Below are 22,928 nucleotides of genomic sequence, written 5' to 3'. Positions count from 1 at the left end.
CATTTGGTGCAGCCGGGCTGGAGCAGGAGGGGATAGAAAGAGAAAAAAATGACGACAGAGGGGGAAATTGTGGGGATTATGAGGGGAATAAGACAGAGAGACAAAAACAACAACAGCAAACACAACAATAACAACAACAATAGAGCAACATCAGCAAATACGATATGCACAAATATGATGGTAAAAGTGATAGCAAAGAAGCAGTTAGCGAAATAAATAATAATACAGAAATGACAATGAGCATTATTACACTACAGCAATAAATAAATACATGATAAATGGGTTATACTTGTATAGCGCTTTTCTACCTTCAAGGTACTCAAAGCGCTTTGACACTATTTCCACATTCACCCATTCACACACACATTCACACACTGATGGCGGGAGCTGCCATGCAAGGCACTAACCAGCACCCATCAGGAGCAAGGGTGAAGTGTCTTGCCCAAGGACACAACGGACGTGACTAGGATGGTAAATACCAATATAAATAGCGCTATTGATAATTAACAATACCAATAGTTTACCTCTATTATCAACAATACAGTTGTTCAAATGCAACAATACATATACGTAACAATAACTAGAGATACAAAAGAATGCAGAAAAATGGAGGGGAAGAAAGCGAAGCAACCTATATTAACCTTGTAGATTGTTATAGTAACAATAGGTTAAGCTTTGTCAGAAAAAAAACATTTAAATCCACTTTACCTTGTTGGTTTATCTTCTTGGTGTGCAGAGGAAGGAGTGGAGAGTGTCAACAACGTTGTGGATTTTTCCTGAATGTTTCAAAGCACACATTGCTTGTCCATGCCCTTCTGTGGACTCATATTTAGCTAGCAAAATTGGAAAAATATTGTAAAAACACTAGGTTTAAACCCTCGCCCTAACAAGAGCACGGCTTTGCTGACCGAATTTGAGCACCAAGCTCGATCAGCCCGCCCACAATGGATGTGCTGCCGGGCACAAAATGGCTGCGCCGCGAGGCATACAATGTGTGGATATAAAGTGCGTGCAATGAGGGCTTCGTATATGGAGGTTCCCGTGTATATCTATTTCTATACTATTGTCCCTTGAGAAGATATAGCAATGTGAGGCCTGTATTCACTTGTGGGACACGTGGCACAACGTTGTGTTCTCTGGTCTGCAGGTGGTGCACCGAGACCTGAAACCCAGCAACATCCTCTACGTGGACGAGCGCGGGAACGCCGAGTCCATCAGGGTCTGTGACTTCGGCTTCGCCAAGCAGCTGAGGGCTGAGAACGGCCTGCTCATGACGCCGTGTTACACCGCCAACTTTGTCGCTCCGGAGGTAACCCGGCTTTACTTCCTCATTAGCACCCGCAGATTGAAACCCTGCCGTGTGTGTTTGGCTGACAGGTTCTTAAGAAGCAAGGTTACGACGCGGCCTGCGACATCTGGAGTCTCGGCGTTCTTCTCTACACAATGCTAACAGGGTACGCTAACAGATCATCTCCTCGCACTTCTAATATTAAAGTGGAGAACATTTGCAATTGCATGTGCAGCGTTGAAAGAACAAATACATTTAGCCAAAGTGCTGTTTTATTTCCAGCCTTACGCAGGCCACATATTATGATTGGGTAGGCCAAGTTAAAAGGATGTGGCTGGCAACAATAAAATGAAGTGGCTGGACACATTAAAATTATGTGGCAGACCACATTAAATGATGTGGGGGGCCACCATAAAATGATGTAGCGGACCGCAATAAAATTAGGGCAACGATGAAAAAGGAACAAATACATTTGGCCAGAAAGTGCTTTATTATTTCATGCCTTTGAAGTGGTGGGCCACATAAAATAACGTGGCTCGACACATTAAAGTACCAATGATTGTCACACACACACTAGGTGTGGTGAAATTTGTCCTCTGCATTTGACCCATCCCCTTGTTCACCCCCTGGGGGACGAGGGGAGCAGTGAGCAGCAGCGGTGGCCGCGCCCGGGAATCATTTTTGGTGATTTAACCCCCAATTCCAACCTTTGATGCTGAGTGCCAAGCAGGGAGGTAATGGGTCCCATTTTTATAGTCTTTGGTATGACTCGGCAGGGGTTTGAACTCACAACCTACCAATCTCAGGGCGGACACTCTAAGTATTAAAATGATGTGGCAGACCACGTTAAATCTTGTGGCAGGCCACCATAAAAAAAAAATAACAAATACATTTCGCAGGCCACATACTGTATATGATGCGGTAGGCCATATAAAATGAGGTGGTGGGCCAAATGAAATCATGTGGAGTGACACATTAAAATAATGTGGAGTGACACATTAAAATAATGTGGCGGACCACAATAAAATGATGTGGCGGGCCAGGATAAAATGATGTAGCGAACCACATAAAATGACGTGACGGACCACATAAAATGACGTGACGAACCACAATAAAATTAAATGGTTGCCACATAAAATGATGTGGCGGGACGCATTAAAATGATGTGGAGTGACACATTAAAATATTGTGGAGTGACACATTAAAATAACGTGGCGGGCCACAATAAAATGATGTAGCGACCCACATAAAATGACGAGACGGACCACAATAAAATGAAATGGTTGCCACATAAAATGATGTGGCGGGACACATTAAAATGATGTTGCGGACCACCTTAAAATGATTTGGCGGACCGCATTAAAATCATGTGGCGGACCACGTTAAAATGATGTGGAGTGACACATTACAATAATGTGGCGGACCACATTAAAATGATGTGGAGTGACATATTAAAATAATGTGGGGGAGCACATTAAAATGATGATGAGTGACACATTAAAATAATGTGGCGGCGCACAATAAAATGATGTGGCGGGCCACGATTAAATTATGTAGCGAACCACATAAAATGACGTGACGGACCACAATAAAAGGAAATGGTTGCCACATAAAATGATGTGGCGGGACACATTAAAATTATGTTGCGGACCACATAAATTGATGTGGTGGACCACATTAAAATGATGTGGAGTGACACAATACGATAATGTGGCGGACCACATTAAAATGATGTGGAGTGACACATTATAATAATGTGGCAGACCACAATAAAATGATGTGGCGGGCCACAATAAAATGATGTAGCGACCCACATAAAATGACGTGACAGACCACAATAAAATGAAATGGTTGCCAAATAAAATGATGTGGCGGGACACATTAAAATGATGTGGAGTGACACATTAAAATATTGGGGAGTGACACAATAAAATGATGTGGCGGGCCACAATAAAATGATGTAGCGAACCACATAAAATGACGTGACGGACCACAATAAAATGGAATGGTTGCCACATAAAATGATGTGGCGGGACACATTAAAATTATGTTGAGGACCACATAAATTGATGTGGCGGACCGCATTAAAATCATGTGGTGCACCACATTAAAATGATGTGGAGTGACACATTACAATAATGTGGCGGACCACATTAAAATGATGTGGAGTGACACATTAAAATAATGTGGCGGCGCACAATAAAATGATGTGGCGGGCCACGATTAAATTATGTAGCGAACCACATAAAATGACGTGACGGACCACAATAAAAGGAAATGGTTGCCACATAAAATGATGTGGCGGGACACATTAAAATTATGTTGAGGACCACATAAATTGATGTGGCGGACCGCATTAAAATCATGTGGTGCACCACATTAAAATGATGTGGAGTGACACATTACAATAATGTGGCGGACCACATTAAAATGATGATGAGTGACACATTAAAATGATGTGGCGGCGCACAATAAAATGATGTGGCGGGCCACGATAAAATTATGTAGCGAACCACATAAAATGACGTGACGGACCACAATAAAAGGAAATGGTTGCCACATAAAATGATGTGGCGGGACACATTAAAATTATGTTGCGGACCACATAAATTGATGTGGTGGACCACATTAAAATGATGTGGAGTGACACAATACGATAATGTGGCGGACCACATTAAAATGATGTGGAGTGACACATTATAATAATGTGGCAGACCACAATAAAATGATGTGGCGGGCCACAATAGAATGATGTAGCGACCCACATAAAATGACGTGACAGACCACAATAAAATGAAAATGGTTGCCACATAAAATGATGTGGCGGGACACATTAAAATGATGTTGCGGACCACCTTAAAATTATGTGGCGGACTGCATTAAAATGATGTGGCGCACCGCATTAAAATGATGTGGAGTGACACATTAAAATAATGTGGCGGCGCACAATAAAATAATGTGGTGGGCCACGATAAAATGATGTAGCGACCCACATAAAATGATGTGACGGACCACAATAAAATGAAATGGTTGCCACATCAAATGATGTGGCGGGACACATTAAAATGATGTTGCGGACCACATAAATTGATGTGGCGGACCACCTTAAAATGAAGTGGCGGACCGCGTTAAAATCATGTGGCGCACCACATATAATTGATGTGGAATGACACATTAAAATGATGTGCAGTGACACATTACGATAATGTAGCGGACCACATTAAAATGATGTGGAGTGACACATTACGATAATGTAGCGGACCACATTAAAATGATGTGGAGTGACACATTACGATAATGTAGCGGACCACATTAAAATGATGTGCAGTGACACATTACGATAATGTAGCGGACCACATTAAAATGATGTGGAGTGAAACATTAAAATAACGTGGCGGTTCACATTAATATGATGTGGAGTGACACAATACGATAATGTGGCGGACCACATTAAAATAACGTGGCGGACCACATAAAAATGATGTGGAGTGACACAATACGATAATGTGGCGCACCACATTAAAATGATGTGGCGGACCACATTAAAATGATGTGGAGTGACACAATACGATAATGTGGCGCACCACATTAAAATGATGTGGCGGACCACATTAAAATGATGTGGAGTGACACAATACGATAATGTGGCGCACCACATTAAAATGATGTGGCGCACCACATTAAAATTATGTGGAGTGACACAATAAAATAATGTGGCGCACCACATTAAAATGATGTGGAGTGACATATTAAAATGATGTGGCGGACTACTTTAAATCATGTGGCAGGCCACAATGAAAATGATTTTGCGGACCACATCAGAACTGTGGGACGGTCACAATGAAATGATGTAGCGCGGCACATTAAGATGTCGTGGCTGGCCAGATTTGGCTCCTGGGGCCCTCAAGTGTGACACCTGTGCCTTACCTACCTGTTACCTATCCACTCCATGCCTGGTGGCACATAAGGCCCTACCTACCTGTGCCTTACCTACCTGTTACCTATCCACTCCATGCCTGGTGGCACATAAGGCCCTACCTACCTGTGCCTTACCTACCTGTTACCTATCCACTCCATGCCTGGTGGCACATAAGGCCCTACCTACCTGTGCCTTACCTACATGTTACCCATCCACTCCATGCCTGGTGGCACATAAGGCCCTACCTACCTGTGCCTTACCTACCTGTTACCCATCCACTCCATGCCTGGTGGCACATAAGGCCCTACCTACCTGTGCCTTAGCTTGTGCTGATATCTTGTCTCCCTTGGCTCCTCCTTTTTCAGCTTCACTCCATTCGCCAACGGCCCGGAGGACACGCCCGAGGAGATTTTGGCTCGGATTGGCAGCGGGAAGTTCTCGCTCACCGGCGGATACTGGAACTCTGTGTCTACTGAAGCCAAGGTGCGTGAACACACACACAGGCCCGGTCCTAACCAATCTGGTGCCCTAGGCAAGATTTTAGGTGGCGCCCCCCCACATCGGCAGTGAAGTGTATATACTCACAAGAAACTGAATAGCTTTGTCTTTGACCTTTTTTTTTATTTAAAGAAAGCAAATTAACAATCAGAATAGTTAACAAGATTAAAAAAAATATGGATAAATAAATGAATACAAAAAATAAAAAATGAATATATGAAATACAATGTTTTTTACATACATAAACACAAAATAAAACGTGTCAACAAGTTGCATAAAATAAATAAAAAATACGATATAAATAAGGCACTGCACAAAAGAAGATATCAAACCAGTATGACTTTAACAACTATATTACAAAAAAAGGGGATCCTACAGAGTTCTCTATTTGTGCTTTTTAATATTGCATTAACTAGAATGACTTACAAATGACTGTACACCAGGGAGTACTGTAATTACCTAACGTTACATTATTATTTTCCATAACAATTTAGCCCCCTCCACAATATTAACGCGATGTTAAAACAGAACTAGCTATTTATTGATTAGCAATTGCCGAATCATGTAACATTAACTTAATGCTAAAAAGCCAGGTTACTGTCACATTCTGTAACAGACAAATAATTTCATGTAGGCTAACGTTACCTACCTGCTACCTCTGTCTTTTTCTCGTTTCTCCTCCTCTTTTCTCTTTTTTCTTCCCTGGGCACCTGACAGTTTTGGCCGTTTTGACATCTTGTGTTGATTTTTTTTATGTGGTGACGTCCAAAAAGAGTCATGATACGGGAAGGGAGGGGGCGCACCGTGCGGGGGGGGGCGTAATGTTGTAACAAATAATATTTATATTAAATAGGCTTTACTTTGCATTTTAATTAACGTGGGATTATTTTATGTATTTAGAAATAATAGTACCAACTTTTTAATTTTTTATTTTTTTTCCTCCAACATTTGTGGCACTGGCGTGGCGCCCCCTGATGGACGGCGCCCTTAGCATTTGCCTATACGGCCTATGCCACGGGCCGGCCCTGCACACACACACACACACACACACACACACACACACACACACACACACACACACACACACACACAGGTTATCATTTGGAATGGGGACCAAGTTTTTGATCATGACTTGTGGGGACCACCCTTTCTACAGGTTGTGGAGGCATAAACAAAATGGTGTAAAATGGCCACTGCCCAGTTAGCTCATACACGTCTTTAAATCTCTGGATTGATGAAGTAATGTGCTGATCATTCTTACTGGGGACCCTGGGGGAAAAGAGTTAATATGGTTCATGGGGACCACATTTAAGTCATTTTGCATAATTCACACAAATTTGTACGTGACTACTGAGGACCAAGTAAAATAAAAGTTGAAAGTAAATATGACATGATCCTCAGAATACAGCACTACAGCTGTCCTCTTATAGGAAGTTTCACCACTTAAATGTTGAAGCAAATCCTGCACCTTCAGAATGGATCTGACTATCATTTAAAAAGGTTTCCCTTTAGGGGACCTGTTTTTTTGTCCCCATACCGTCAGAGGTCCCCTAAAGGTGAGTGTGTAAACAGAGCGATGTCCCCATTAAGTAAGCATTGCCAGAACACACACACACACACACACACATAAAGATGATTATTTGGCCAATCTGACTCTTCAGGACCTGGTGTCCAAGATGCTACACGTGGACCCCCACCAGCGGCTCACGGCGGGCCAGGTCCTCCGCCACCCGTGGGTGACGCACCGAGACCAGCTGCCCAAATACACCTTGAACAGACAGGACGCCCCGCACCTCGTCAAGGTGACGCCGCTCTTTTCAAATCTTCCTTTTTCTCCAAAAAGCCGCTCACCAAAGCGTGTTCTGTGGTGACGTTCCAGGGAGCCATGGCCGCCACGTACTCGGCCCTCAACAGGAACGTCCCGCCGGTGCTGGAGCCGGTGGGCTGCTCCACTCTGGCCCAGCGTCGAGGAGTGAAGAAGCTCACCTCCACCGCTCTGTGACCACAACCACCTTCCACCACCCCCGCCCCCGCTTCTCTCCACCCCGCATCCCCCCCCATCCTCACGTGACGTCAACTCTGACCTCAGTCCAGTCCAGCTGGACAGACTACTGATGGAACCGCTAACGCCAAAAAGAAGCACACCGGGACCCCCCCCCCCCCCCGCACCTTAACGGACTCTGTCTGGCCTCGGCCGCAGTTTTGCTTCGGACAATCAGGACAGGAAGTGCGTGTATATAAAATGATGATGGTAGGAACACAATAATCCAACATTAGCATTTAGGATGGTGTTTGCTTTTATCGTCGTCATGGTTACGTGGCTCCGCAAGAAAGGAAAGTCATCTCAACTCTTCATATATATATATTTTTATGTCTTTTCTTTTTCTCCTTTGCCGTTTTGGCCAGGCGCCATCTTTTAAGCAATCACATGACAGGAAGTGGACTTATTTGATTGGCAGGTGTGCTGCGGTTGGAGGGCGAAGCTGACCAAATGAAGCCCAACGCTAACATGACGCCGTGATGTCACACATATGCAAAGCAGTTATTGACACAACATTTTTAGCTCCCCCGGCGCCTTTTTCCGCTGGAGAGTTCTGCCCGGGTAGGGATGGAGGCCAAATAATCCTGAGGCCGTGCGATTTATGCAAGAACAAATAGCGTAGACTTTGAAGCACTCGAGATGTCATCAAACAAGACTTTGTGACGTTCCCTGCAATTGAGGCTTCCACAGCGAGCTTTCCTTCCTCTCTGACGTCGCTACTTCTACAAATAAAAAAAACATCTCAGGTTTTATTTGCCCAGCAGAGGGCGACAGACACGACGAGCACAACCCCGAGATCCGCACCTGTTTTCTCCACTGACGTCAGCGCCGCGTCATGGACTTCGGACCACTCGGTGTGATCAGTGCCCCATCAGTGGTGGATGTTTAACAGTGCAATTCTGCAGCCGCACATGCCCTCCCAGGCAGTAGGGGGCAGGGTTACGAGGCAAGATTGGCGCCAGCGCTTCCAGGTGCTCGGGTCCCACCTCGGTTTCTCGTTCGGCTTCAACCAACCACTTTTTATCATGAACGTGTACGACAGGATGGGTAATCTGTCTCCGCACAGCTCTGGGAACAAGGAATGTAAAAAAAAAAAAAAAAGAGAGAAAAAAAAGCTAATTTCTGTAATTATTAGCGTCTTCTGTCATCTTCCTCTTCCTCGTTGATCTGACCTATTAGACGTGTTCAGCACTGCTGCTACACCACCTTTTTCTGTTCTGTTTTTTTACCTGCAGGGAGACTTTCTATGAAAAAATAAAAATATTAATAAACTGATGAATTTGTTGAGTGTTCATCATTTGACTGCTGTAATTATTTTCAAACTTTCATAACTGAACGTCTTTCATGACACCATGGAAAGTCCTGAAAGTTCCTTTTTACTTTAATTGAAATGATTCATTTCTCCTTTTTTAAAATTTTGTATCTGAATGTTTTGACCAGGCCGTGCTCCGGTGTTTGGAGACCATAGACAAGAATAAAAACAAGATGACTACTTGTTGTCGCTCCCTGGTGTTGTGAACGACACACTTTCACATTAGTGTCCAAAGCAGACACTTTTTTGACGGCCGCTGCACATTCTACAAAAAGTATTTTTTTTAAAAACAAAGTAGAATAAAAGAGCAAACAGGTGAAATGTAACTATAAAAAAATTGCAATGTTGACTCCAGGTAATAATGCAGGCTGTTTTTTTTTACTTTAAAACTCATTGCTAAAAAAAATAATGAATTAAAGTCAATTCATTCACATAAAAAAATGTACATTTTTTGCTGAAAATATTGCATATTTTGTGTTTGCATATAAAAAAAATTAAAATTACTTACAGTATAATCGATTGAAAGATCTGAAGTTAATAAAGAGACTTAAGTGTTAAAAGTACAAAAAAAATGTATGACTTATTTTATTTGTATTTTTTATTTGCATCCTAAATATTTTTATTGGGATTTTTGCTACACTGTCATTAAATTAAATTAATGTTATGAATTACTGACCCATCAAGGCTCCAATTACTTCACATCAAATATTCCACTTGGAACGTTTTTGCCATGAAAAACAGGGTTTTGAGAAAAAGGGAAACATAGATAAAAACAACGACTTTATCTCGACAGAGAGACTAGAAGTTGATTTAGAGATTCATGCGTTGATTTAAAAAAAAATAAAAATCAATAAATTATATTTATTTACATTTTATGACTGAGACCCATCCGGGTCCCCGGGACCAAACTAGGGGAGCCCTGAATGTTAGCTGAAGATAAACAAACTGAAATGTAATATGCATGAATAATATATAGTTGCATGCCGATTAATACATCTAGGATTTGATCAAAAATAGTATGAATAACTAAATATAAATACATTGATATTTAGTGCAGACTTGGGCAATATAAGACCTGGGGGCCACATGCAGCCCGTTAAGCTTTTTAATCGGACATTCCCAAATCATTTTTTTAGATCTTTAAGATGGAAAGTGTAGCTGCCATTATGATGGGCAGTGATGTTTTCTAATGGCCGTAAGTCTTGAACGATACCAAGTATTTTAATGGTTGGAATCTGCGCTTTTGCATGATATACTAGTTACTATGGTAATCTAATTAGTTACTATGGTAATCTAAGTCACAGCAGCTCAGACGAGGCACCAAGCAGTGTGGGTGGGGAGCGTTTCCACACAGTGTTTCCAGAGTGGCCAGCCTGAAATGTGGGTGTCAGGGACAGACGCGGAAGGAGATTTTTACAACAAAGTTCTAAAATGTAGTGATATATCAGATGTATCAAATTGAAGTTTTTTTTTTTTGTTTGTTTGTTTTTTTACCCTTCGCGTTCATATTTTGCTGTTTGTTGCATTTTTTTTGTGTTTCGCTTGATTGTAAAATATGTGGATGGAGAGGGGGTGTGACGTTCATATGTTGTCAATATTCAGTGTTTTATCCTTCATAGTTAATATTGTAAACCCCACATTCTTTATTTTTAATGTACATTCTGGGTGTCTCATGCAGTAAAAAAAATTGAAATTGCATTTCGTTTTTTAAGGCGGTCTGTCATAACGTTTTTAGCATTCAATTAGGCATTATTGTGAGTAGAGATGTCCGATATTATCGGCCGATAAATGCTTTAAAATGTAACATCGGAAATTATCGATGTCGTTTTTTTTATTATCGGTATCTGTTTTTTTTTTTTTATCAAATCAACAAAAAAAACACAAGATACACTTACAATTAGTGCACCAACCCAAAAAACCTCCCTCCCCCATTTACACTCATTCACGCAAAAGTGTTGTTTCTTTCTGTTATTAATATTCTGGTTCCTACATTATATATCAATATATATCAATACAGTCTGCAAGGGATACAGTCCGTAAGCACACATGATTGTGGGTGCTGCTGGTCCACTAATAGTACTAACCTTTAACAGTTAATTTTACTCATTTTCATTAATTACTAGTTTCTATGTAACTGTTTTTATATTGTTTTACTTTATTTTTTATTCAAGATAATGTTTTTAATTTATTTATCTTATTTTATTAATTTAAAAAAAAAGGACCTTATCTTCACCATACCTGGTTGTCCAAATTAGGCATAATAATGTGATAATTCCACGACTGTATATATCGGTATCGGTTGATATCGGTATCTATAATTAAGAGTTGGAGAATATCGGATATCGGCAAAAAAAGCCATAATCGGACATCCCTATTGTAAACCCTACATTCTTTATTTTCATGTACATTCTGGGTGTCTCATTCAGTAAAAAAAATTTAAATTGCATTTCGTTTTTCAAGGCGGTCTGTCATAACGTTTTTAGCATTCAATCAGGCATTATTGTGAGGTTTTGTATTAGTGTTCCTAAAAATACATATAACGGCCCCCAGACACATTTTTTCCCCCTAAATTTGGCCCCAGAGTCAAATATAATTGCCCAGGCCTGATTTAGTGGATACAACAAAGTCACACGGAGAGGAAATGAATATGTAAATGATATAGTTTCATAATTTACCGTCCTGTCACTTCACTTTGTTCAATAAAGCACGTTTTGAATCTTTTCGGACGACGCATGCGCAGTCCAGGGGGGTGAGCATCAGCAGTTACAGTAGCTGCTAGCTTGTCGCCTCAGTCCACTCCAGCGTTACTCTCTCCTCACACTTGTAAACAACTTCGACGTCTTCTTTTTCCCCACAACGAGCGGGATTCATTTGACGGAGGCTTGAGGGAATATGCCCAAGAATAAAGGTGAGTGGCGGTCAGGTTGTTGTCTTGGAGCCCGCCGCGGAGACACGCACGGGGGGAAAACGTGACAATTAGCTGCTAATGCTAGTTAGCGACACGGATTCCATTCTTTTGTCGAGGCCTCGGATATCATTCACATCAAATAGTTCCACTCGCGGGGTCGCTTTATTGTCGTGACAATGACTGAAACTCAACCGGCTGGCTAGCGATGCTATGTCGGGCTTGTAATAGTGCCGCTAGCCACCACTGCTAACTAGCTAGTTCCGCCTGGCCTCTTCACATATGTCCTAATTACTATCAAGTTCTGTGACTTAGGCCCCGTTTACACTAAGCCGGCTAAGGTTGTCCAGGGTAAATCCCACCTAACCTTATCCGTGTCCACACACACACAATGGTCGTTTAAGACCCCCCCCCCCCCCCCTCCGTCCGCCGGCGCAACGCCATCTAATACGCATGCGCGGAGAATGAGCACGTCATCGTCACCTCCAGTGTTGCTCTGTGTGCAAGTTCTTAAATGTAACTTATCTGAACAATATCCAGTGTTGTGGTATTTCAATTAACTGCAATCCAGTGTGCTGTGAGGCCCTATTGTAGTGAAACACACCTGTGACATCATAAATTAATTAAATCTTGTTTGGTGTTCGGGTCTGTTGGACCCGTATTCATTTTTTAATAAAAGAAAAATGATACAATTAATTTTTTAAACTGAGACTCACTGACTTGAGCTCATTTTCTGTGAAGAACATATATCAGAATACTAGTGATGGGTTGATGAGGCGTCATGAAGCGTTTCGACACATTACAAAACTGTATTGATACTGTGACGATACAGTGTCACTAAATACTGACATCTGCTGGACATTAAAAATCCCTACAGGCAACCTATGGACCGACTCAACTGACACTGATTTTATGACCTAGTATATACAATGATATAAACCAAGTCATTGTATTTCATTTAGGATTATTTCACATCTTCATTTAAATAAAAATATATTTTTATCTTTTTTAGATACGGTCAATAAATAATGTGAACATGTATCATAACATGGAAATCTAAGAGAACGTGTTGTGAATGAGGATGCTTGGGAATTTTATTTTATTTTTTTACACATTTTTATTTTTAAAAAAAACAGTTTTTCCAACGTATTCAATTTTAGACGATTTCTCTTCTTAGTTATTATTTCTCCGGCTGTAGAAAAGACCCGCTCACAGGGCACAGAGGAGGCGTCAGTGCGACACAGTTCGCGTATCGGTCACATGACCGAAACAGCTCATGATCGGTCACGTGACTTTCTAAAAGCGGTACGCGCACCGACACAGGGTTTTGCTCTATGAGCTCGACGCATGCGCTGATGCATCGGTGTTGCCGGACCCATCACTACAGAATACATATTTAATGACCACACACCGTACACCCCCCCTACACATTTCTATTACATATAAGATGTCTGGGTCAACTGGACCCGGGGCTAATAGAAGTGTGAAAATTGATGTTCTGTGTACCACACACACACACAGCAGGCCTAGACAGGGGGAGGACAGCGTGTAGGTACACAGAACATCAGAGGATCAAATGTGCGAGAAAATGAGAGCAGACAGTGTTGACGAACAATGTTGCAACCTTGTGTGGGAACCGCAGGTGCAGAAACAAAAGAAGAATCCCTGGGGGATGCAGAAACTGGCAGAGAAATTTTCCATGCAACGTTCATATTGTTGTTACTCAGCCAGCGTTTGTGGGTCTGATGGACCCGTTGCATTTTGTGGCTTTTAATGCCTCACAATCAAACACTTTGATGTTAAAATACTGAACAGATGTTTATTGGGATAAGGTAAACATCTGTTCAGTATTTTAACATCAAAGTGTTTGATTGTGAGGCATTAAAAGCCACAAAATGCAACGGGTCCATCAGACCCACAAACGCTGGCTGAGTATCAACAATATGAACATTACACAAGGGTTAAACACGTAAACAATCTGATAAAGAACATTTGACAACAATCAATCTCGGGATCGAGATATCTGGTCAGGACTTTGCCTTCACCTTCATTGTCCATTCGTTTTTCAATCAATCATCAATCAAAGTTTACTTATATAGCCCTAAATCACAAGTGTCTCAAAGGGCTGCACAAGCCACAACGACATCCTCGGCTCGGATCCCACATCAGGGCAAGGAAAAACTCAACCCAATGGGATGACAATGAAAAACCTTGGAGGGGACCGCAGATGTGGGGACCGGTGCAATGGACGTCAAGTGGATCTAACATAATAGTGTGACAGTCCAGTCCATAGTGGGGCCAGCAGGAGATCATCTTGAGTGGAGACAGGTCAGCAGCGCAGAGACGTCCCCAACTGATTCACAGATGAGTGGTCCACCCTGGGTCCCGACTTTGGACAGTTTTGGTGACTTTATATACTCTGGACCTAGACGTTGAGTCCGTGACATACATGGCGGACAATAACTGATAAGAGTCTGCTTTGCCAGTCCAAATGCATTCGCTGTTTTCCATAGTCTTCCCTCGACGGCCAATTAATACAAAGCACACGCTACCTTTTTTATCACATCTACGGGAGCCCGCATTCTCAATGACTCTCCTTCGACAAATGGACAAAGTTTTTCGCTAAGTAGAATCACAGCTGACCTTGCCATTCGAAAGTTCTCATGCCGTCTGAGAAGTGTTGTATCTCAAATAGCTGCAATCGCTTTCTCTTAAGGTATTCATGTGTGATTTCCACAAGCGTCTGTACATGTAGAAGAAGGAGAAACACGGGCATGTCTGGATGACTCGCATCCATATTTCCAGTTGTTAGCTCCGAGTTACGAAACCCGCTTTATTATGAAGGTGGCGCGTTCTTTCTGACGTCACGTCCGGTGTGGGGCGCGGTCTTTCTGGCGTCACTTCCTCTCCGAACTCAGTTTGTAAACGATCAATGACTCCATACAAAGCTAAGAGCCGGAGATTCAAGAAATACATGGCGCACTTACCCGTGTAAAAATTTGTCCAAGGAGGGGAACCTTAAACGATAGTTTAGTGTGGCTGAAACGGGGCTTAGGCTAAATAATTATTCGTTTAAGGGGTTATCCGGCTTAGTGTAGACATAGCCTTAAAATCACCCCTTTTGTTCAATGTAGTTGTTTCTTGAGGTCTCATGTTACTCAAACCACAAACTTCTCAAGGCTATTTCAGGCTTGTCTTCATTGAACTCCAACATCAACACTTTTTAACGTCCCCTCTTAACTTCCAGGTAAGGGAGGAAAGAATCGGCGGCGTGGAAAGAACGAAAATGAGTCTGAGAAGAGAGAGCTGGTGTTCAAAGAGGATGGACAGGGTGAGTATTTGTCACCATCTTCACTCCTTTACCATTTCATTGTTGACAAACCGAGGTGAGTCATAAAAAGACCTCGCCCAAGTGCATGTTCTGTCACTGTTACCTTTTATGGAAGAGATTAATAGACACCTAAAATAATCCACCAGATACGCGACAAAACATTTGGAATGCAAAATACATTCCAAACAATTGACACCATGGCAAAAACACTGTGGAAAAAGCTTTCAATTGGTATTTGAGCCACTGTGATAGGCCGAAATTAAGGGAGCTATGAATTTTTGAAGTTCAAAAATCTATTGAAAATTAAATTTTTGTCCTCGATTATCAATTAAGACAATAGAGGAATGTGTGACCTGCTTTTTAGAAAGTAAACTTCAAAACATAGCTCCCTTATAATTTGTCATAAATGCATGAAAAGAAAAGTAAATGTATTAGTTAACTAACCCAAATAATATCACGTAATGGAAAAAAGTGGTTTTTGATTATTTAATTATGTGGAGTAGAAACGTTACAATTACCAGAAAAAATAGCTGACACTATTGTTCATTTTTAAAATGTTTTTATTTAATTTTTTTTAATAAATTGCTGTGACAATAATGTAAATGAGGGATTTCTAATCACTGGTATGTTGGAATTCTGATTATTAATGATACTGTTGTTGATATTAATAATTTTTGTTTGACTACTTTTGGATTGTTTTGTGTCATGTTTGTGTGTCCTCTTGATTGCTATTCTGAATGATGCTGGGCCGAAATTGGAATATTATTATTGTGTATTATTTTGTTGGACTGATTAATAATAATAATTGTTTTTAAATAACTAAATAAATAAATGCATGAAAAGAAAAGTAAATGTATTATTTAACTAACCCAAAGAATATCACGTAATGTAAAAAAATGTGTTTGATTAATTTTTGATTATTTAATTAAGTTGAGTAGAATTGTTACAATTACCAGAAAAATAGCTGACACTATTGTTAATTTTTTTAATGTTTTTATTTTATTTTTTATAAATGGCTGTGACGATAATGTAAATGAGGGATTTCTAATCATTGCTATGTTTGAATTCTTATTAATATTCACACTGTTGTTGATATTATTCATTTTTGTTTGACTACTTTTCGATTGTTTTGTGTCATGTTTGTGTCTTCTCTCAATTGCTCTGTTGATTGCTATTCTGAATGTTGCTCGGCCGGGTTTTGCTTTGTTATTGGAATTTTATTATTATTGTGTATTATTTTGTTGGACTGATTAATAATATTAATTGAAATTTAAAAGGGACGAGCGTTAGAAAATGGATGAATGGATGGAAATTTAAAAAACTAAATAAATGCATGAAAAGAAAAGTAAATGTATTAGTTAACTAACCCTGAGAATATCACGTAATGGGAAAACATTTAACATGTGTTTTGTTAAATATTTAAGTTGAGTAGAAACGTTACAATTACCAGAAAAATAGCTCTTAATGTCCATATTTCCTGGAATTTTCAAATGGAGTTTTCAACAAAGAGTACCTTTTTGAAAAGGCAATCAAAAAACAATCTAGTTACATTTAAGAAAAAATCATAAAATGCCATTTTGAGCGAATAACTGTACATTATACTATGATACTATCTGACCATGGTGGGTTTTTTTTCTGAATGAAGAGTTAGACAAAATGATCGCAGCGAGCGTCAAATAAAGGCAGTGAGGATCATGGCTGCCGCCTCGAAAGGACATTAAAAAACTATGATGGAATTTACAGACTAACTTCATGTTTCCGCATTTTAAAGACAGACATAAATACAAATGCTGCTATTTTTTTATTAAGTGATATTAGTTTATCTTCCTTTATATTTCTTTACGATCTTGTGACGTAAAATGTTGTGTGTTGATTTTTTCGTCGTCCTCACGCAGACCTGAAAGTTTCGATGTCGGCGCACTTCCGGAAAATGTGAACCCCGTCGTCAACTTATGTGCTCGTCAATTGGTACAAAAATAACCCTACACAGAAAAATGGCGACGCACATCGTAAATCACCTCAAACTGGTCGCTCACAAGCCGCCGCAGCAATAGAGATGAGTAGGTCACCTTCCTACTAATTGTTAGCCTGTTCTGCTGTAAAAAACTTCTCGTGTAGGTATAATTTTAAAAACATTATTGATTTACACGTTACCAGGATTATCAGACAGGTCTTTTTAAGACGATTCCAGTGATATAAGTTTCATTTTCTTGTGCTAAACATTAAAGTTATTAATTTTTAAACCCGGTAAGTTTATGGTCGGCCTCTTCAATACAAATTCAGTGGGGCTCAGGATTTTAGGTGTGACCGTTTTTGGTAAATTCCACTTTCCAAAATGTCATAACTTTTTTTCAATATTTGCCAGATTTTAATAAGGTTGGTGTCATTGGAAGGCTTATTAAATAAAGACACAGAAGAAAGGGTTTTTTCATGTTATGATGTTAAATATTTGTAATAAATTAATTCCTTCATGGAATTGGCGTAGGAAGTGACGGAAAATGTGGGTAAACATGATTGGTGTGACTTGACTTGTGACATGAGTCACATCACAGTGACCAAGAAGAGTCTAAAACCTCAGTGTTCAAATCTATCACTTTAAAATATATTTGGCAGCCTTACAGATAATGTATAACATATATTTGAATAGGGATCCCAATGAACTATTTAGATTTTTTTCAGGCAAAGTTTTGTCGAGTGTAAACTTGACAAATGTCAGCTTTGTGGCACAAGTGCTTGTCCAATTCGAAAATGAAGATATTCTGGATAAACTGGGATATGTGTACCACGTCACCAGTATTAGTGTATAGTGGTGACGCCAACGCCGTTGAACTCTGAAAACAGCGTTCCGGTCGTTAGTCATGATGGCACGATCAAACATGACATATACACACACACACACACACCTATCCACCGGGCTTTCTGGTCTTCATAGTAGTAGGCAAAATAGTCAATCAAGTCTAAAGCATGGCAGGCTGGCTAACACCGCCATCATTGGTACATGTGATAAAGACCAGTCAAAAGAAGCTGAGGAATGATAGCCATCGAGCCGGCCAGCGTGAGTTGACTTTGAAACCCTGGGGGGGACATGGAGAAAGACGAGAAAGCGTCGGTCATCATACTAACAAAGGCACAGGGTGATTTTTTTTGTGTCAATTGTCAGCACTGAAAATAGAAAAAGTTTAATATTTGAATAAAATATCACACCAACGCAAGGATTAGGATCCCTTGCTGTCCAAATAATAAAAATGTAGTGTCGAGAGAGCCACCCAAATGTTTTTTTCAGTACCAATTATTAGTACCGTATTTTTCGTAGTATAAGTCGCTCCGGAGTATAAGTCGCACCGGCCGAAAATGCATAATAAAGAAGGAAAAAAACATATAAGTCGCACTGGAGTATAAGTCGCATTTTTGGGGGAAATGTATTTGATAAAAGCCAACACCAAGAATAGACATTTGAAAGGCAATTTAAAATAAATAAAGAATAGTGAACAACAGGCTGAATAAGTGTACGTTATATGAGGCATAAATAACCAACTGAGAAGGTGCCTGGTATGTTAACGTAACATATTATGGTAAGAGTCATTCAAATAACTATAACATATAGAACATGCTATACGTTTACCAAACAATCTGTCACTCCTAATCGCTAAATCCCATGAAATCTTATACGTCTAGTCTCTTACGTGAATGAGCTAAATAATATTATTTGATATTTTACGCTAATGTGTTAATAATTTCACACATAAGTCGCTCCTGAGTATAAGTCGCACCCCCGCCCAAACTATAAAAAAAACTGCGACTTATAGTCCGAAAAATACGGTAGTCAAGGAGGCCGATAATAAAATATATGTCAGTCCACAGCTGGACATGCTTTATGTTGTTTATTTAATTTTTTTTTGTTAGGAAACGTCGGATCAGTCACGACAAAATGTTTTATGTGATGCTAATTTTGTGTTAATATAGCATAGAAAAACATCAGGGGATTCCACAAACATCTTTTATTACGTGTGTCTAAGAGCAACATCCACATGTGCATTTCAAAATATGTGAAATCTCTCGGGAAAATTGGTGAAAATGCGGCATTTCTCTACATCCCAATAACTCGCCATCTACTCAATTCTATAGCAGCTTATGGATTTAATACATTGTCAGTTTTCCCTGAACCTAGAAATAATGCCAACATCTATTAAAAACAATTCTCTGTTCCTCCACGTAGATTAAAGTTGAGACATTTTTAAAGCATTTCTTCCTGGATGTTACAGAAAGTATGAGAATGTGTGAGCTGCTGCCTGCTCTGCTTTACTTTTATATTAATCTGTTATATGTCAAAATATTTACACAAAGTTTGGATTTTTGGCAGCAATATCTTTTCTGCCGTCTTCATGTCATCCATCTATGTCGTTTTATTTCATTGAATCAGGGCACATGAAGTGGTTATTATTATGTAATTCACTAATTGTTTATTTTTTAATACTAAATACTGTGTATAAATTGTAGCTGCTGATGGAGTTCTGTTGTTGTAATAATAAGGGGGAGGACAGATATATGTCAAAATGTCAATAATCAATCTCTAGTTCTGTCTTATGTTCACTATTTTGTATTCAAATTATTTCTGCTTACTTGTTTGGTATCTGTACCAGAATACGCTCAGGTGATCAAAATGTTGGGGAACGGTCGTCTGGAGGCCATGTGCTTTGACGGCACCAAGCGGCTCTGCCACATCCGAGGAAAACTCCGGAAAAAGGTAGGAACGTTGTGAAACGTAATGCTCGCTGGGTTCCGTGCGACGACGTGGTCTTGTCGGCTGATCTGCGCTCTCCGTTTGGTCCAGGTTTGGATCAACACGTCCGACATCATCCTGGTGGGGCTGAGGGATTACCAGGTGACGCCTCCGCTCAACAGACCTTCAGCTTCACGTTGTTGTTTTGTCGGTAGATAACGCTCGCTGTGTTGTCCTATTGCAGGACAACAAGGCCGACGTCATCCTCAAGTACAACGCAGACGAGGCTCGCAGTCTCAAAGCGTACGGCGAGCTGCCAGAGCACGGTGAGTGCGACATAATCACGCATAAATCAATCAGACTTTATGTGGCAACACCAAAAAAACACATAATAAAACACACACAGCACTATTGATAATGACAACATGGCTGAGGAAACGTGTGACTTTTGAGGCCTTTACATTGGAGAATAACTCATTTATATTTGGAAACATAAAAAATAAATGTACATTAATAAAAACATAACATTGAGAGAATAATTGGAGTAATAAAAGCAATAAATAACATAGAAAATAACACAATGAGAAAATATTATAAAAACATACAGTACAGGCCAAAAGTTTGGACACACCTTCTCATTCAATCTTTATTTTCATGACTATTTACATTGTAGATTGTCACATCAAAACTATGAAAGAACACATGTGGAGTTATGTACTTAACAAAAAAAAAGGTGAAATAACTGAAAACATGTTTTGTATTCTAGTTTCTTCAAAATAGCCACCCTTTGCTCTGATTACTGCTTTGCACACTCTTGGCATTCTCTCCATGAGCTTCAAGCGCACCTGTGAAGTGAAAACCATTTCAGGTGACTACCTCTTGAAGCTCATGGAGAGAATGCCAAGAGTGTGCGAAAAAGTAATCAAAGCAAAGGGTGGCAATTTTGAAGAAACTAGAATATTAAATGTTTTCAGTTATTTCACCTTTTTTTGTTAAGTACATAACTCCACATGTGTTCATTCATAGTTTTGATGTGACAATCTACAATGTAAATAGTCATGAAAATAAAGAAAACACATTGAATGAGATGTCCAAACTTTTGGCCTGTACTGTACAATAATAAAAACATAACATTGAGAGAATGATTGTAGTAATAAAAGCAGTAAATAACATAGAAAATAAAACAATTAGAAAATATTATAAAAACGTACATGATCAGTAAAATATATACACATACACTACCGTTCAAAAGTTTGGGGTCACATTGAAATGTCCTTATTTTTTAAGGAAAAGCACTGTACTTTTCAGAGAAGATAACTTTAAACTAGTCTTAACTTTAAAGAAATACACTCTATACATTGCTAATGTGGTAAATGACTATTCTAGCTGCAAATGTCTGGTTTTTGGTGCAATATCTACATAGGTGTATAGAGGCCCATTTCCAGCAACTATCACTCCAGTGTTCTAATTTTGAAGGAACTATAATATTAAATGTTTTCAGTTATTTCACCTTTTTTTTTGTTAAGTACATAACTCCACATGTGTACATTCTTAGTTTTGATGTGACAATCTACAATGTAAATAGTCATGAAAATAAAGAAAACACATTGAATGAGAAGGTGTCTCCAAACTTTTGGCCTGTACTGTACAATAATAAGAACATAACATTGAGAGAATAATTGTAGTAATAAAAGCAGTAAATAACATAGAAAATAACACAATTTAAAAAAATTATAAAAACTTACATGATCAGTAAAAAGCCTGATTTAAAAAGGTGTCTTTAACCTTCTTTTTTATATATATATATATATATATATATATATATATATATATATATATATATATATATATATATATATATATATATATATATATATATATATATATATATATATATATATATATATATATATATATAAAGCGTGCAGTGTACATACTGTAAATATCCATACTGTTGTTATATAAGCTGCTATCTTCACATGTCTAATAACTCCACCTTTATTTCCTAACAATAGCCAAGATCAATGAGACAGACACTTTCGGTCCCGGAGACGACGAGGACATCCAGTTTGACGACATTGGCGACGACGACGAGGACATTGATGACGTAAGCACTTCACCTTCACCTGACTTGTCCTCCCTCACTCGTCACATGCTCACTTGGGACTCTCCTTGCAGATCTAAAGACTGGCCACTGGGGGGCGATGGTGGCATTTTACTAGAGATGGGATTTCCTGAGCCCACACAGCGCCGCTCACTATTTTTTATCAGGACCATCCTATGGGTGTGTTCATTTTCACTATCCATTTCCATCAGTAGACATCTTTTGTTTTTGGGAGGACTTTGAGTTTGTTAGCATGAACCAAGGTGAGGTCAAAGCTGACGGCCTCACAGCTGGGATGAGGACTCGGACGATGTTCATCACCAGCATCTTGGAGGCGATGTTTATAAAAAAAAATTCAAAAAAATCTATAATTGTTTTCCCAACAGAAAGGACATTAATGTTCACCAATTATTATCTTCTGTGTTTGTTGGGAGGAGGCCAGCATGTGACGGCAACACATCGCATCCAATACATCTTTTAAAAAATGTATTTATATTGATTTCACAACATGTGGAATTTGAGAAGAACTGCAGAATCTCTGGATTCGCCAATAAAGATATAAACCATTTAGATTTTGTTTTCCTTCATCCGCGTCCTCGCTTACATAAAAAGAACAGTCACAATGTATTGATTTTTTTTATCATTGTGCGGACTGTCAACGTTGTGTATTATTGCTGCTCGCCTGCCAGAAAACATGGAAACCTCACTTTAGCTATACAGAGAAGAATGAAGTCACATTTGGAACTATTTCTTTGTGTGGCTGCTGTCCTCATTGTAGAAACTGCTGCTCTCTGGGTGGTCCAACACTGT

General features: G+C 39.6%; 2 protein-coding genes across 3 annotated transcripts in view; both read left to right on the top strand.

The window, feature by feature from the left end:
- The window catches only part of rps6ka3b (ribosomal protein S6 kinase, polypeptide 3b), a 65,707-nt gene extending 56,503 nt beyond the window's left edge, over window positions 1–9,204 (top strand). The window contains exons 17-21 of one of the 2 annotated variants that reach the window (XM_062020759.1): window positions 1,148–1,309; window positions 1,378–1,454; window positions 5,573–5,690; window positions 7,367–7,507; window positions 7,585–9,204. In XM_062020759.1, the coding sequence (XP_061876743.1) occupies window positions 1,148–1,309; window positions 1,378–1,454; window positions 5,573–5,690; window positions 7,367–7,507; window positions 7,585–7,707 (621 nt within the window). In that variant the 3' untranslated portion in view covers window positions 7,708–9,204. The remainder of the gene's footprint in view (window positions 1–1,147; window positions 1,310–1,377; window positions 1,455–5,572; window positions 5,691–7,366; window positions 7,508–7,584) is intronic. The other variant, XM_062020758.1, reaches the window with a different exon arrangement.
- Window positions 9,205–11,784: 2,580 nt separating this feature from the next.
- On the top strand, window positions 11,785–22,811 carry eif1axb (eukaryotic translation initiation factor 1A X-linked b). The gene is made up of 7 exons (XM_062020760.1): window positions 11,785–11,966; window positions 15,211–15,294; window positions 19,935–20,038; window positions 20,126–20,176; window positions 20,259–20,340; window positions 22,030–22,121; window positions 22,193–22,811. Exons 1-7 carry the CDS (start codon window positions 11,951–11,953, stop codon window positions 22,196–22,198), a joined length of 435 nt encoding a protein of 144 aa, XP_061876744.1. The 5' UTR covers window positions 11,785–11,950; the 3' UTR covers window positions 22,199–22,811.
- Window positions 22,812–22,928: the final 117 nt, after the last annotated feature.

Source organism: Entelurus aequoreus, linkage group LG15 (genome assembly GCF_033978785.1).
Source record: "Entelurus aequoreus isolate RoL-2023_Sb linkage group LG15, RoL_Eaeq_v1.1, whole genome shotgun sequence".
Taxonomy (NCBI): Eukaryota; Metazoa; Chordata; class Actinopteri; order Syngnathiformes; family Syngnathidae; genus Entelurus; species Entelurus aequoreus.
The sequence above is the reverse complement of the archived record's forward strand: the minus strand, read 5'-3'. Positions and strand labels throughout refer to the sequence as shown.

Coding starts and splice junctions, on each gene's coding strand:
- eif1axb (XM_062020760.1), top strand. Junction 15,295..19,934: donor GTTCAAAGAGGATGGACAGG/GTGAGTATTTGT, acceptor TATCTGTACCAG/AATACGCTCAGGTGATCAAA. Junction 20,177..20,258: donor TGGGGCTGAGGGATTACCAG/GTGACGCCTCCG, acceptor GTCCTATTGCAG/GACAACAAGGCCGACGTCAT.